The 16,115-nt window shown below is 35.2% G+C and overlaps 1 protein-coding gene across 7 annotated transcripts in view; it reads left to right on the forward strand.

Annotated features, from left to right (window-relative positions):
* Positions 1 to 16,115, forward strand: part of CPSF100 (cleavage and polyadenylation specificity factor 100) — a 30,004-nt gene that overhangs the window by 12,237 nt on the left and 1,652 nt on the right. For 3 of the 7 annotated variants that reach the window (XM_088871398.1, XM_006827578.4, XM_088871399.1), the window contains exons 6-16: positions 1,586 to 1,680; positions 1,770 to 1,921; positions 3,287 to 3,344; positions 3,414 to 3,521; positions 4,714 to 4,969; positions 8,504 to 8,691; positions 9,584 to 9,679; positions 10,831 to 10,929; positions 12,972 to 13,103; positions 13,290 to 13,334; positions 14,708 to 14,872. In XM_088871398.1, coding sequence (XP_088727524.1) covers positions 1,586 to 1,680; positions 1,770 to 1,921; positions 3,287 to 3,344; positions 3,414 to 3,521; positions 4,714 to 4,969; positions 8,504 to 8,691; positions 9,584 to 9,679; positions 10,831 to 10,929; positions 12,972 to 13,103; positions 13,290 to 13,334; positions 14,708 to 14,872 — 1,394 coding nt within the window. The remainder of the gene's footprint in view (positions 1 to 1,585; positions 1,681 to 1,769; positions 1,922 to 3,286; positions 3,345 to 3,413; positions 3,522 to 4,713; positions 4,970 to 8,503; positions 8,692 to 9,583; positions 9,680 to 10,830; positions 10,930 to 12,971; positions 13,104 to 13,289; positions 13,335 to 14,707; positions 14,873 to 16,115) is intronic. The other 4 variants (XM_088871400.1, XM_088871402.1, XM_088871403.1 and 1 more) reach the window with 2 other exon arrangements.

Consider the following 16,115-nt stretch of genomic DNA (forward strand, 5'->3'; position numbering starts at 1 on the left):
TACAATGTCCACCCTCCCCCATTTTTGGGGGCTCAGGGTAATTTGTTTTGGCTGAAATTTGAGAAGCCCATGAAATATTCGAAAAAAAGCCCAGGGAATGCGATTTTTTTTTTACAGTTCACTAGTTAAAAAGAAAACAGCAATTTTTTTTTTAACTCGGTATTTGCAGACCATCCATTTCATGCGTGGCCAGGTCTAACCTTTTGGAACTCTCTGTCATTTTTTTTTTAAATTGTATGCCTGGTGGTGATGAGGCAACCTACAAAATTTGGGGTAAAAAGAATATCCTTAGGGCCTCGATTGTACACTGTTTTTTCTTTCTTAAAGTGGATGTCCCATATTTACTTCATTTCTCTCTTCTCAAAAAGACAAAAAAGCCATTTCTTTTCTTTTCCAAGTTTTCTCGATTTTGTCTGCCGGATCCAAGTGAATACCTTTTGGGGGATTTTCTCATTTACATGATAATTTTTTTTTTTTAAAAAAAAGTACATTAAATTTACATGAAGAAATGGTATCGTTTTCGATGAAAATAGACCACCCATTTGGTGGTGGATCTGGGCCCTCAAGAACTGAAAGTCATTTCCTTTTAACTTATCCATTTTTCAAATCAAAGAATTTGTGCAACAATTCAACCCAAACAAATCCCGTATTATGTGTCTTGGGTCTCAGCTTAGATATGCAACATAAGCCCTTTGGCCCTAATTTGTACACCACGAAATTTCTTTTATAGTAATATAATGAAACATACTTTCAAAAACCATGTTAGTGGTACTTGTTTGACCCTAATTTTGTAACATACACTCAATTCACTTTTATGAACAATATCAAAAAATAAAATCTAAAAAATGCACTATAGAAATTGCTTTTTTTTTTTTTTAAAATCCCAATGAACATAGGTCGCTTATTTGATGGTATGATTAGAACTAGGCCTTAAAGGAATTCTTTTTATCCCAGTTTTTTCTAGATGACCTTTCAGGCATGAGATGTACAAATCTAAAAAACAAAAAATTAATTTTGAGCTCTTAATGCCTATATCCCAATGTCCGCCAAATGGACGATCTAGAATCATAATTAAAGAGTGACTCATTTGAACTCTTCTAGGGTGCAGTTCCATTTTTTTTCTTTTTGGCATTGATTAATGGGATGAAGAGAGTGTGAGTGCAAAATTTGGGATCATAAAAATGCCAGAGACTTTGTTTTATAGAAAAGCAGTGTGTGTGTGTGTATGTGTGTGTGTGTGCGTGTGTGTGTGCGTGTAGCATGTGATCTTTGTGTTTTGTGGTCTAGCCATGTGGCAATATTTCACCACATTGTTTTGGCAGCACATCTTTTAAAACATCAACTAATCAGATGGAAAACCTGCAAAATGATCCTGTGCAAGCATGGTCTCTTTCATGTTTTCAGACGCATAACAATTAGGGAATTGTCATTCTAGCATGTTCTAGCATGCCATGCTTTTCATTGCAATTATTTCTTAAACTGGTGTTAGTGGCTCTGAATTCTGATAGTTTTACATTGTTATCATGATGCAGGTGCATAATCATCTCTACTCACATGTTGTTCTTGTTCTGTTTGATGCTTTCAGATGCAATTCTTAGGACTCTACGAGGGGATGGAAAGGTGCTGCTTCCTGTTGACACTGCAGGACGAGTACTGGAGCTTATATTGATCTTAGAACAGGTGAGCAGAGTCAAGTCTGAGCCAGTTGTCTTCTCGTGTATTTGTCTGGGCAACTTTGTGAATGAGCTTTCTTGTTGGTAAAATTGCAGTACTGGACACAACATCATCTGTCTTATCCAATTGCATTTCTAACAAATGTTGCAACTAGCACTATCGAATATGCGAAGAGTTCCCTTGAGTGGATGATTGATTCGATTGGCAAGTCGTTTGAACATACCAGGGACAATGTGTTTGTTCTGAAGTAAGGCATCTCTTCTGCCATACTTTCTTTTATTTGTCATGATTTATATCGCATCTCTAGAACTCATACAGGTGACCTATGTTCGGCATTACTATTCAAAGGAAAAAAAAACAGCTGAAGCATGGAAGTTTTCCTGTCCTTTTTATGTGGTTGCTTGCTTGGGTGTGTGAATGTGTTTATCTTCTTTTATCTATGGCTTGCTAATTTCAGTGGCATGACCAAGGAGACCTTATTTCCAAAGAAATGCTAGATGCCCTAAACTGACCAGAATATCCTTGCTCTAACAATGTCGGATAACAGATAATTACATGTCTGTTTGTGTTGTATGTTCGCCTCCTTTCAACTTAATAACATTGTTTCTTAGTCACTAGTTGGTTTGATTCACCAATTCTGAGTGTTTCCCGATTGGATGTGTTTATATCTTAGTTACAAATTGATTGGATGAACTTTTCTCGGACTTTTAAAAATCCTTTGAGAATTCTGTTTGGAGATGCTCAATTTCCTTGTTGGCCATTCAAGAAATTCGCCTACTTGGGGTTATTGCACTGGTATAATTCTGGTCAATCAGACTTTCTTGCTAATCCTTTTCTGGTCGCAATCACAATAGTTCTCATATTAATACTTACAGAGATCTTACAGTAACATACCTAATATGATAGGATTCACAATGGAAAACAAAAAAGGAAAATAGTAAGGAAAGAAAATGGTTGGTTCCTTAAATCTTTACTGCCTTTTTAAATTATAATCTATTGCTGTTTCCATATATATCATTGTTGTGGCTGCACAATCAAATGTCTGATATTTTATTATTTTTGAAGATGATGCAGACTCCCTCCCTCTTCTCTCTCTCTCACTCTCTCTCTCTCTCTCTCTCTCTCTCTCTGTTATTTTACACTGTTTATTCTTGTGAATTTGGGTTTCATATTGAGATCCACTGATACAATTCCAGCTGGAGTAAAAGTAAACTGTTTTCATTGTGGACTTTAAGTCATTTTGTTGTTTGATGAAAATGTATAATTAGGAACACCTTCAAGTACGTGGTGAACCTTTAATAGCATCTGTCGAACATTAACTTCAAGAAAATTCGCAAAAGATTTATAGGGTCACCTGGAAATGCTCTAAGGAGTAGATCTGTTGTGTTGGCGAACTGTCATGTTTTGAACCTATCTATTTGCCATCAGTGTTCAGAGTTTTGGGTGCAGTCAGTGGACTATCTACTTCATTTACTGTCTTTGATATAACTAGCTGCTTTGTGTGAACATCTATGACTATTTGCAAACTGGTGGGGCATTAATATCCCCATGTGTTGTTACTTTGTTTTACTTGACTGTTTCCTAAGAATTGTTTTGCTGTCAACTTCTTCAGGAATTTTAACATTATTATCAACAAGAAGGAACTGGAGAAATTGCCAGAAGGACCAAAGGTTAGCATATTGACACTTTGTTATACTTGCATCAATATGAAAGCAGAAATACTGATTCCTTCCATTTAGGTTGTCCTAGCATCTATGGCCAGTTTGGAAGAGGGATTCTCCCATGATATATTTGTTGAATGGGCAGTTGACTCGAAGAATTTAGTGGTCTTTACTGAGAGGGCCCAGGTAAATTTATCAAAGTTCCTTGTTCTGGTATTGGCTATATGTGCATTTTATGATGCCAGGAAAGTATCGTATGAGCTTAAAAACTGTTCTAATGCTTATTCTCCTTTTTGGTTAGAATTGGATTTTTGAGGTTTGGTACCATGTGTTTTTTGTGTTCTTAGCTTAGGCTATAATTTGACCTTTTGGCTAATTCATATTATACTATTATATATGAAATTTGGGTTCTGGGTGTGATCGTGTGTCAGATATTATACTAACCCTGTTAACATTTATTAATTTTGAGAATAACCTTATTCAATTTAAGGCACCCCTATTTCATTTTTGAATGAAAGTGTCCCTATCTTAGAGGCATTATAATGTATAGAAAGCTATCAAGGGCTTTTTGGAAAGAATATGTGTCATTGAAAAAAGACCATATTTATTAAAAATTTAAAATTACACTGATTTTCAAGTTTTCACGGGCAATTAATAATTGTTGGCTTCCCATGGGCCTTTTATTTCCTTAAATCCCAAAATTAAATGAAATCTGAACGCTGTTTTAAGTGCCACATCTAACTAAGGATAGGAATAGCTTGAGTTTCAACTAAAATTCTATCTTTTATGTATAAACTTAAGTTTAACTTGTTGTAAGATTATTATGTATTGATATTTGGTTTCTAGATATTTTAATTTATTTTGTCTACATTTAACAAAACAAAAGGTAACCAAAATCCTGTAGAAAAGCTCTCTTTCACTTTCTGTCCATTGCACAGGGCTGCGTGCTAGTATAAACAGACTTGGCCAATTAATACCTTCCAATTAGTGTGTGTGTCAAGCCATGTGTATCCATGTTAGCTTTGAGGCTATGTTGGACCTAGGTACTGGTTTATGACATCAGCAGGCTTTTGTATATGTTATCTGTACATTTTTTTCTTCTCTTTTTGTGGATACTGCTTTCCATGCAAACACATAAGTGTTGCATCCTTTATTTGTATGGGCCTTACATCATGGGAGTTGGTAACACTTTGAGAAATTAGATCACCTCCTTACTTTAGTTTATCGTGCTTTGCATTTATTTCTGCTACTGGGTTTGCACCTGCATGACTTATTGTAGAGTGAGAACTTTGTATGTCTTGTTCATTTTTCCTGAAATTTACATTTAGCATGCTTCAAAGTTTAGAAATACAACCTCAGATTATATATCTGATTTCAGTTTGGGACACTAGCTCGAATGCTTCAAGTTGATCCACCTCCAAAAGTTGTAAAGGTTACCATGCACAAGAGAGTTCCTTTGGTTGGGGAGGAGTTAAAGGCATATGAAGAAGAACAAAATCGAATAAAAAAGGAAGAAGCCCTAAAGGCCAGTCTCAGCAAAGAGGATGACTTGAAAGCCTCCTGCATTGTTCCTGATAAAAGCTTATCTGACCCTATGGTAATTGATTCAGCTGGTGGCCTTATCTCATCAGAAGGTTGCTACTCGACTTGGCTTACAATTTACGTAATATACCTTTCTTGAAAGTTAGTCTCGATAGTCTCATACTTGCTTGTTATCATTCTATTTCTAAGGTAACCAGTGGATGATGTTCTCTGCATTAGATAAAACTCATAATGACAAGCAGTGTTCCGAGACTCGGCCTTGCCATAAGGGTGAGGGGAGTTTTGGGTGTGTAGGCTGTACACCATGTTTATAAATTGTTTTTATATTAATATGTGAAGCTTAGGTCACATACCATTGAATGGCTCCTTGGGTAGTGCTCACACACATGTCCCAGCATTGTAGAGTTATGAACCCCACCAACAAACATCAATTTTTAAAACCCATGAGACCATCTTTTTTTTAAGGGTGGGAGTGCAAAAAAAAAAAGAAAAAGAAAAAAAAAAAAAACAACGATAAGGATTGAACTCAGGACCTCTCATAAAGGAAGGCTCCAATGTCAGAATACATAACCAGCACGCCTATTTGATGTCAAGATGTCAAGGCTATATTATATATAGTATACTTTTTATCAAATTTTTTTTTTTTTTACTCGGGATAGATTTGGGTGAGTTACTCGGACTCACCCGAGCAACTTGCCTTGGCCAAGGTCCGAGTACTTTGGCCGAGTTGTGTTTCAGAACACTAATGACAGGGATTCCCTTAAACGGAAATTTATCAATTTAATGTGATCCTAAACTTCTTCTATCCTTGCTATTTTATAATAATATCATTCTCCCCTCCTACTTGGGGACACCCCTATTGAGATACTTGGGGACACCCCGATTGAGAGACCAGGTTAATTTCTGTTTGACTTGGAGGTCAGCACTATGATTAACTTTTCTAATACATGCAGTCAAGAACTCCAGACCGAGACGTGTAAGTGTCTCTCCTCTAGCAAGTCAGCCAATCTGTAGTCAGTACAGGAGAATGCATATTGTGTAGCACACTAGCTTATCTATTAACATTACGGGTGTCATCCTCCATGCTCAGTGCCCATTGGACATGAAAGAAACCAATTAGACTAGTGGAAAAGGTTCAAATTCTCTTTGTTGAATGGTAAATTGATCCTAGGCTTGTGTACATCAGCCATAGGTCACCCTCAAGACCCATTCAGTTCTTTCGATGATTTTGTCCTGCCCCTAGGCAATGGTCAAATCAATGCTTTAAAAGCCGGCTAAAGCATGGTACATAACGCCTGCATGAGCGAAGAGACCTTGACGAGCCGACTTGTCTGAGTCATGACCAAGCCAATGAAGGGCCACAAAAGGCCCCCAAAAAGGGAAAATATCCCCAAAAATCACTAAGAATGCCTAAATGACAAAAATAGTAGAAATGAGAAAAATGATGAAGGCCTAGTGTTTTTCGAGAGAGTACTACTTCTGAAACATTCGAAGCACACTAGGTGCACAAAAAAAACATTAAAAAGCAGTGTTTGAAAAAGCAGCTCGGACAAGGTACTCGACATCTGCCCAAGCCTAGTGACTTGGGTGAGTGTACTTCGACTTGCTTGAGTCATGACAGAGCCAACGGAAGGACCGCAAAGACCCCCAAAAAATGGGGAAAAGATTGGGGAAAACTCACTAAGAATGCCGCAAAAAAAAGGTCTGTTTTTTTGAGAGAGAATCCTGCTTCCAAAACAATCGAAGCATGCTAGATGCATAGAGAAATACATAAAAAGAATATAATCAGTATCATCACATTATAGAAAAACCCAAAACTATAATCGGTATCACTACAGATTCTAAAAAATCTCTGTGCACGAGAACATCGAGTAATAAAAAGAAAAATATTTCTCATTTCCTATAAAATGCAACAATAACATAAAATGCAACACAGTTAAAATTTTCAAAAAATTCAACAATAACATAAATCTTACTAGATTTGGTGATACCAGTAAAAAATAAATCAAATATCTTAAATTGGAAAAAATAATTTACCTGAATTTTTTAGGCTGATCCCCCAATCTTCACTCGTGGTGCAAATCGATGCCTCCAATCCTTGTGAAAGAATCAAACCTCCCTAACCAGTTTTGCATTCGAGATTGGATCTAGTTGATTTGAGCTCTTGAAAAATTTGGATGAATAGTATATTCGAATTTCAAATCTCTCAAATCCTAATTATTTTGTGTTTGTTTTTTAATACAAACTTATTGTTGGATGAAGAATCCAAAAAAACTTAGCAATCAAATTTCATCAAAGATTTATAAAAATTGCGAAGAAATAAATTAATTTAATTAAAAAAAGGTAAAAATGGGGCAAACCCTTGCCTGAAATTTTCGATCTAAAAAATCTGTCAAGTCTGATTCTTTTTTTCTCTCAAATTTAATGTTCTTAACAGACAGATTAGGATTAGGCTAAAATCTTACCAGGGACTCAATTTGGGCTCAAATCTCTAGCCCTGGGGCTCAAAATTGAAAACAATATATTTGTGTATGTGTTGCGGTTTGTATGGATCCGAGGCTCTAAACAATCAAAGTAAAGCGCACCTTCAAATAGTATTGAGAAATGTGGTTTCAATATTGGAAATCTTTGTGACAGCCTTAAAATATATTTTTATCTTTAATTTTAAAATTTAAAGCTTCAAAAATAGTGTAGATCGAGAAGATCTATAAAAACTTGAAAATCTTGAAAATTGACAGTTCAAAAATGCATTACAAGATGCACTATTTCCAAAACATGAAATCCATTTTTTTCTCATGTCCATGCATCTTGATGTTGAGATGATCAATTTGAGGATATTTGGGCATCAAAACAACCTCGTCTAGTGGAATTTTTTATGTGGGCTCTAATTTGATTGTTTAGAGCCTCGGCTCTATATAAACTTTTTCCATATATAAATAAGGGGTTTGGGAGGGAACCAGCCCCCCTTCATTTAAGTTGCGACTTGAATTAGGTGATACAATACAGACTCGCCTGAGTACTTTACAGGTTACACTTAGGTACCCTGTTCTGGCCTCTGCAACTACTCGCCTGGATTCAAGTTGACTTGGGCGAGTTTTGAGCACTGGTTCAGATGTTGTGCAATGCTTGTGGAAAATATGTTAATTGAAATTGTAGTTTACTAGTACATTTAGGTAGGTGTTTGCTTGGATCGATGTCTTCATCATTTTCAATGTGTTGTATTTTCAACACTAAATTGTATTACAGTATGATGTTGCTTACGAGCTTCCAGCTTAGCTATTAGCTCTGCTTGTTTCTGCTCATTGGATAGAAGCAGGAATATCTGAATCTTTTGTGGTGCTCTTTTCTATTGTACTTCCGCTCTATTACTTGTTTACATTGTTAATCTCTTATGTGTTTGTTTTTCTTATTTTTCTGATAAAAACTATAATCAACTTGCAGTGCAGACATTTGTGGTACATGTTATTGATATGATCTCCTTCTGGTTTGGTGATTTGTACACCAGAAAAACCTCATTATTCTGAGAAGTGCCTTTGATATTTTCATTTCTCAAGATCAAGTTGTTTGATCATTATCAAATATATTAAATAATTTGGCCTTAGTTCTAGATTTTCTTTCCTACACAGTGGCCAGCCCTCGCATTGTTGGGTACCGTGATGTTTTGATTGATGGATTTGTTCCTCCGTCGACAAGTGTTTCTCCTATGTTCCCTTTCTATGAGAATTCCCGTGAGTGGGATGACTTTGGAGAGGTTATAAATCCAGATGACTATGCAATTAAAGAAGAAGATATGCTTGATCCAACATCAGTGGCTGTAAGTTTTATTATTAGTTTGTAAAATCTCCTTTCTTTCCTGTTATTCAGGACTCCATTGCTTGATTTCTGGCTAATATGATCTAGACAGGATGACAACATAATTCTTGTGAAGTTTTCAATAATTTATTTTTGGAAGGAAAGGTGGTAATTGATTGTAACTCCTGGAAACTGTGTACAATTTCCATTGTCTGATAAAGTTGTTAAACTTGCTGAATTCTCTCTCTCTATTGTACAGTTCTAATTTATTTATAGTCATGCCCTGGTTGATAATAATGATGTTAGTTGATTGGATAAGAAGTGAAACCAATTGAAAGACTGCATGCTTGGAGAATGCATAACCAAAACAAAGACCACAATCCATAGGTGCCATTGTCTGTCCTCGGGATTCTTAGTCAGTGATTTGTGAAGTTACCCATGTGTGTTCCACCCTTATAAGAGCCTCTCTGCCGTCCTTCAGACTTGCAAGGCCCTCTATTTGAACTTCCTCTGCATGACTGATGAAGGCGATGAAGTCTTTGGGAGAATAAAGTGCAAAGCACCAATATAATACATAGATCCTTGACAAAATCCTTGACATGTTCTTTGAATTAACTGCAAAGTTGTTGACATGTTTTTTAGAACTTCAAATAGGCTCCACATTTCTGTTTTACAGGGGAACCTCATACCACCAAGCACCAATTTGCCTGTATTTGTTCTGTACGTACCAAATCCCTAACTGTGTACATTAACAGGAGCAATCAAGTATTGATCGTGTTTGTGTCCTACATATAATTCTATTTGAAAATTAGTACTTCTTTGAGTATCCTGGACATTTCGAATAGACTTAACCCATTTATTCACTGCTTAACTATTCATAACAGATGTAGATCATGAATTGTTTCTGATTTCAGGTTCTTGGCGGTGGATTAGAAGACAAGTTTGATGAAGATTCCAATGATATGCTTCTTGATTCAAAACCTTCAAAGGTTGTTTCAAATGAACTGACGGTAAGATAAAGTTGAGTTCTGTTATTGCCATCAAGTATTAAGTTTTGCTTTATGCTTTTCTTGGTACAAGGTGAAGTTCATCGCTAAAACAAAGCCTAAAAGCCTGCTCTATGCTCTTCTCTATTCTGTGAGTGTATACAAAGTATTTTGTGGATCTTAAGCCTCATCTAGGTATCTTCACATTGATATGTGACTCTTGTTTCATTTTTTTTCATGTACGATGCTCAGATATAGCCATGCTCACAGCTACAGCTCTGAATAAGTCTTTGTGGTCGTGTTTGTTTTTCTAGATTTTATGATTTTACATAATTGCCAATGTGTAGAGCATACGATTTTCACAATATCTGTGCAGTGACGATGCTTACAAGCATCATGCTTGTTTTTGTGGACAGGAGCATGCATAATTTTCCCTTTTAAGAAAGAGCACACATAAAGTTATTTATGAATATTTATGTTTTATCAAGATGGTTCACATTCAAATACCATAGTAGTATCTAGTATAAGTTTTGAAAGTAATTATCATACATCTTGTCAGCTTTCATTGGCAAATCTCATCCTCAATATAGTAATTAATGCCATAATTTTGGGTGGGGAATGCTCTAGATTTTGGCAAGGTATTGGGCTAATATACCCTGGAATATGCTTGTCATTCTTTTATATTACTGGCACGCAATCTGCTGCATACTTGATTCGGATCTGGTTTGCGTGCCCAAAATATAAATAGGTTTTATTGTATATCTAGTTTTCTTAATGAGAGCACTGAACCTTGATCCTGTTAATAATTTTGATTTTGAAGCACTTCTCTTGATTCATATCCAACAATTACCTTTCCTAATTTATTTAATGTAGTTTTCCTTTCTTCCATGCAACTTATAAATATTACTGATAAACATTAGAATAAATGTGAGGCTGCAGAGAATTGTTTTAAACTTAGGTTCTTTCAAGTATCGCTTTTCTAATTGATCATGTATTTATCCAGGATTCAGTTCCTTTCTGAATGCTAATTTTGCTTAAGTTGTGAATTCAGAAACGTGTAATTAAAATTAATTTTCCCTTAACAATGTCTACCATACCTCGTTTTACTTTTCTTCATCTCATTTTTTTTGTTATTTTGATTAAATAACATATATATATGTCTTCATTTAATCTAGGTGCAAGTAAAGTGCTCTTTGATATACAAGGATTTCGAAGGGCGCTCTGACAGCCGTTCAATTAAAACAATCCTGGCACATGTGGCTCCTCTCAAGCTTGTATGCCCCTTTTCTCATTAATTTTAATGCTTTGGCTTTCCCAGCTTTTTTGATTTGCCTTGCCATGCAAGTCATAATAGATGTATCTGCAAGTCTTTCTTCTCCTTCTTCTTTTTCTCGAATTTGCTTATTTGTATCATCCTAATCATTGAGACCAATTTGATTCCCACATTCCAAATATGTAATGTTGGGCATGCTGATATTTCTGACACTAAATGAGCCCTTATTTATTGTGCAAATCAGCTTGTAACAAGGTTTAAAAAAACGATCGATGACCCGAATCGGCCTCCCCAAAAACCATGTCGGATTGGTGGATCGACGTGTCGGATTGGAGAATCAGCCGAATCGGCAAGTTTTGGCCCAAAAAAATTCAAAAAAATTCAAAAAATACTAAAATCTCTAAAAATAATGTTTTTTGAGTTTTTTTTGTAAAATTGCAGGTGTAGATTATGTACTTTCATTATTTGCAAAAATATGGAAATCTTGAGATGCTGTCTCTGTGTTTGGATGTCTGTATAATTGTTAATTATAATAAAATATTATAATATTGCATCAAAATAATTTAAAAATATTAGAAAATGCTTCCATATTAAAGGTTAAAAAAAATAATTTCACCTATAGATTGATGTTAGTATCACATCAAACATTTTTTATTCTTCTAATAAATTAGAATATTCTAATTATTACAAAATAAAACTTTTCGTCAAGGAAAGATATTCCCTTCGAGGCTCAAGGGATAAAAAATCATTTTTTTTCTGATCCGGTTGGATCAAAAAAACTTCTTGAGCATATTATTTGTAATGTAAATAAATTAAGAAGTAAAACATAAGATTTGGTTATCAATGTAATTAATATAATTATTAATTATAATGTTATAATTAATGTGACTCAAATAACGAGGGTGTGACCCTCACAAATAAATAAATCTAATATGTAATAATTAGTGTGAACAAAAATATAGGATTTAGAAAAATAAATTTGCAATCATATTTTAATAAAATTAGGAAAATAAATAAATAAATTCCTCATTGCAATGTGGGATAACTGATAAAGCAACTTAAAAATGATATTCTAAAGTGGCATAAGCTAGTGTCATTTTTTGTCTTAAAATATTCTTTGAACAAGTATTTTTTTTTTTTAATGTTCAATGTACTAGTATTAGATATTATTACTTAATTTTCCAAAAGCTAAGAGAAAGGGAGAGCGCCTACTAAGCCTTAGATATTATACCTTTATTTTCTAAAAGTTAAGAGAGAGAAAGAGAGTACAACACGTGGAAGAGTGAGAGAGTGTAGCGTTTGTTGAATTCATATGCTGAAGAGTGAGAGAGTGTAGTATTTGTTGAATTTATATGCTGAGGATTTTTTTAATTTGTTCCACATTGACAATACAATGAAGGAAAAGAATGAATAAAACCCTTGCACATTTCATGTGGGTTGTCAGGTGCATGTGGAGGTGTCATGACCTTTTGGGAAAGAAACAGAGGGTGGGTTGCTGCCCCTCTTTCAAAAGAAATATCAAAAGGAGCCTTCCAATTGAAAGTTTTTTGAAAATTGCACTTATCCACCGCGTTCAGGATCGAATCAAACCGGATCTGACTGACAGAACCGGCCAGTTTCTAATAGATCCGTCTGGTTCAGGAGGTGACCCGACCGGTTCCCGATATGTGACGGGAACTAGATGGGTTCCAACTATTCCCGATCCGGAGTGGACGATTCTGATCTAGATCAACGATTTTTAAAACCTTGATTTGTGATACAGCTAGCAGTTTGTAGATATGCTTCTGCATACTATGTAAATGGCCTCTCTGATTTCCATTGTGCTGTACAATTGTTTGGAAGATGTACTATAATCTCTCCCAATATCTCTGTTATTATTGGATTCTTATGTCATAAGCTTCTTAGATAATTTGTTGATGATATTGTAGCTACTCCAATTTTCTAGTCTTCAGTCTTCATTTTCCATTGTTCGAGTAGTTACAAAAATAATTTGGTGTAATTATATATTATATACTTTGTTTAAATGCTTTGTTTTTTGTGAAGGTTTTAGTGCATGGATCTGCAGAGGCTACTGAGCATTTGAAACAACATTGCTTAAAAAATGTTTGCTCTCATGTATATGCTCCACAAATTGGTGAAACAATTGACGTCACCTCTGATTTGTGTGCATACAAGGTAAAATGTGAAAATTTAGCTTGTGTACTTGATTGTATGATGGTTGAATTCTTCTGTACGTAATGAAATTCATTAACCAATAGCTTATTCTTCATTTTTCTATGGCATTCAGGACATTATTGAAGTGCGGTCTTTCTTTCTTTACGATTGTCAAAATAATCTCTCTTTCATCTTGATTAATCACAGGTTAGGCTTTCAGAAAGGCTAATGAGTAATGTTCTATTCAAGAAGGTAACATTCTGGATAGCAGTATAATCTTTGATCCTCGTAAGAATAATTTGTGTTGATGCATTGTTTGGATATTACTCTTTTCTGTATTTACTCTGGAAGCGAGAATTTTCAAAAGTTGATGTTTTCTGTTAGACATGTGGTTCCTAAAAGATTGGAAAATTTGGAGGGGAGAGTAATAAATATCTCCATTTTCGATTTGTTGTTGTACTCCATCTTTTCTGCTGGAGGAACATGTTACGGGATTGTGCTGTTCGTTGTTTTCTAGTTCTAGAAACTTGCAAGATTGAGTGGATGATGGCATATTAATGAAAAAATACATTTATGAGACAGATATTGAATGTTGCAACCATTTCGTCTTGGATTTTTCATATCTATTATTTTCAGGTAACTGAATCAATAATAGTCTGATAACGTCAAGCATGCAGACTAGAAATTGCAGTTGTTTGCTTGCTTGTTCACCTTGTCTTCAAAATCAGAATGGAAAGTTCACTCATGGGGAATTGTAGATTAAGTGGATTATATAATGCCAATCATAATTTAAGCTAGTTTATGGTTGCTCATCTTGGTTATAAAAAAAAAACAAAATTGAATTATATGTATAGATTCATGATGTGCAGACATCAAACATGAACAAGAAAAGGAAACAGAAAATGCATACACGTAGTTATGCATTTATGCATGCATACTATAGCATGACTATGGTTATCCTTGGAAATCAGGAGGAGTTGTGCTCTTTTTGAAAATGAAGGGAGCTGAAGTCCTCCTGCGATCATATTGTTGTTGAGAACAGTAACCTTTTGTAAAATTTGGTTTATATTAAAAGAAGATGCAGCTCCTGGGCTTTCCGCTTTCTATGGCAAATAGTTTCTTCTTTTTTTTTTGACAAATATTTTGAAATTTTGTTAGTATTGAGGTATTTCTAGAATCGTCTAATCTTAAGTGGTTATTCCAAACATTATGTGGAACAATTGAGCCCTGACTTAGAGACAACTGGGTACTATTACTTTCAGTTCAGCAAAATCATGTATCATTCCCAATAATTCAGTGACATTGATATAAATCGAAGCAAGAAAAGATATTTCGGATAACACAATGGTGACTACCCCATACCACAAAATTAGGAAGCTTCCTTGACTATTTGCTCACATTCTTATTCCTTGCTGTAATTCTCATTTCCAATACAAAGGCTATAATTTTTAGACTTGGAAGTCTTTTTCTCATCAAAATGTCATTTTGTATCGAATACTCTGTCCTTGACTGTGAAAAAACTGACTTATGATTATGACATATAAAAGATGTTGTGTGGATTAAGTTGAAGCATATTCCCCACTTTGCGAACTAATGCTGATGGTTTGATTTTGATGATGTTCCAGCTTGGGGACTATGAGATCGCTTGGATTGATGGAGAGGTTAATGAGACGGATGGTATGCTAACTTTAGTACCCCTCTCGACTGGACCACCCCTGCACAAATCTGTTCTTGTTGGTGACCTGAAATTGGCTGATTTCAAGCAGTTTCTTGCAAGCAAAGGCGTTCCGGTACCTCTCTTCTTTTCTTCTTGCATGTGTTCCTTCACTTCTGATAATGGGAGGAACCAATGAATTGAGTTAGTGAATTTCAATCTGATCCTTTCTTCTTTTCTCATTTCTTTTTTGCCGTTCACTTTAGACTTGCTAGGTTACCATGATATACATGAGACTAATTTAATTTTTACATCATTGCAAGTAGTTAATGTTCTTCTCCAATGGTAGCTCTGCCAACACTATATTCCTCTCATTCCTACCACTATTCCAATTGTGATTTACTCATTTACCTAGTATCACATGCCCTCCACTGCTTCTCATAGTTATTATTCTTGTGATTAATTCATATTAATCCGGAGGCATTGCAAATAAATGATGCACATGTTGATTGTGATGATCTCTAGAGGAATCTAGTCTAAATTGGGATTCCTCACCATCAAGGATTTGACAAGAATTCCTGAACTGGTTAGAAAAATAAGTGGTTTAAAAAGTTACTCGATCTAAGGGCAAGTTTGGATGCACCCAAAATTGCATCCAAACTTGCAATATTTGCCAATGACAATAAAAAAGGATTTGAGATAGGCACTGGTACTGTTTGGATAACTCCATCAGAATTTATTTCCCAACAAAATAGATTATGATGCTAAGCCAAATGTACCAAAAAACGTGAGCAAAAAAAATTTGAGTTTCTCAAAATTTTTTCGCTTCCCTCTTCGCGTTTTTCCCCTAAGTTTCGCTTCCCTCTTGGCCTTTTCGCCAAACCTTCCCGCTCTGAGCACATCTATTTCCTGCTCTCATCTTCAACTATAGATCCTATCGAATTTTTCTCTCTAAAAAAAATGAAGGTTTCCATCTCTCTCTAGAAAGCCTCATCTTCAACTACAAATCCCATTGAATATTTCTCTCTAAAAAATGAACCTTTCCATCTTTCTTTCTCTAGAAAGCCCCTAATTTCACATAGCTCTCCCTAGCATTTCGATGGGTTGCTGGATAGCGATTCTAATTCAGCCTTTTGCTCGATAACCCTAAGAACCTTGATTGTCTATCTAAATTTAATGGAGTGGTTTTTTGAGTATGCAGAGCTCTATCTAAATTTAATGGAGTGGTTTTCTGAGTGTGCAAAGGGGGATGTTCTACAACCTCAAAATATTTGCAGAGCAAACCTCTCTTATCCAAACCTCAAAACATTTGCACAGGAAACCTCTTTTGCCCCTCCATTACTCTCTCTAATAGTAATATCACCTCAAAACATTTGCAC

This window comes from Amborella trichopoda, chromosome 7, assembly GCF_054954075.1.
Source record: "Amborella trichopoda isolate Santa Cruz 75 chromosome 7, AtrichopodaSantaCruz75HAP2 v2.0, whole genome shotgun sequence".
NCBI classification, from domain to species: Eukaryota; Viridiplantae; Streptophyta; class Magnoliopsida; order Amborellales; family Amborellaceae; genus Amborella; species Amborella trichopoda.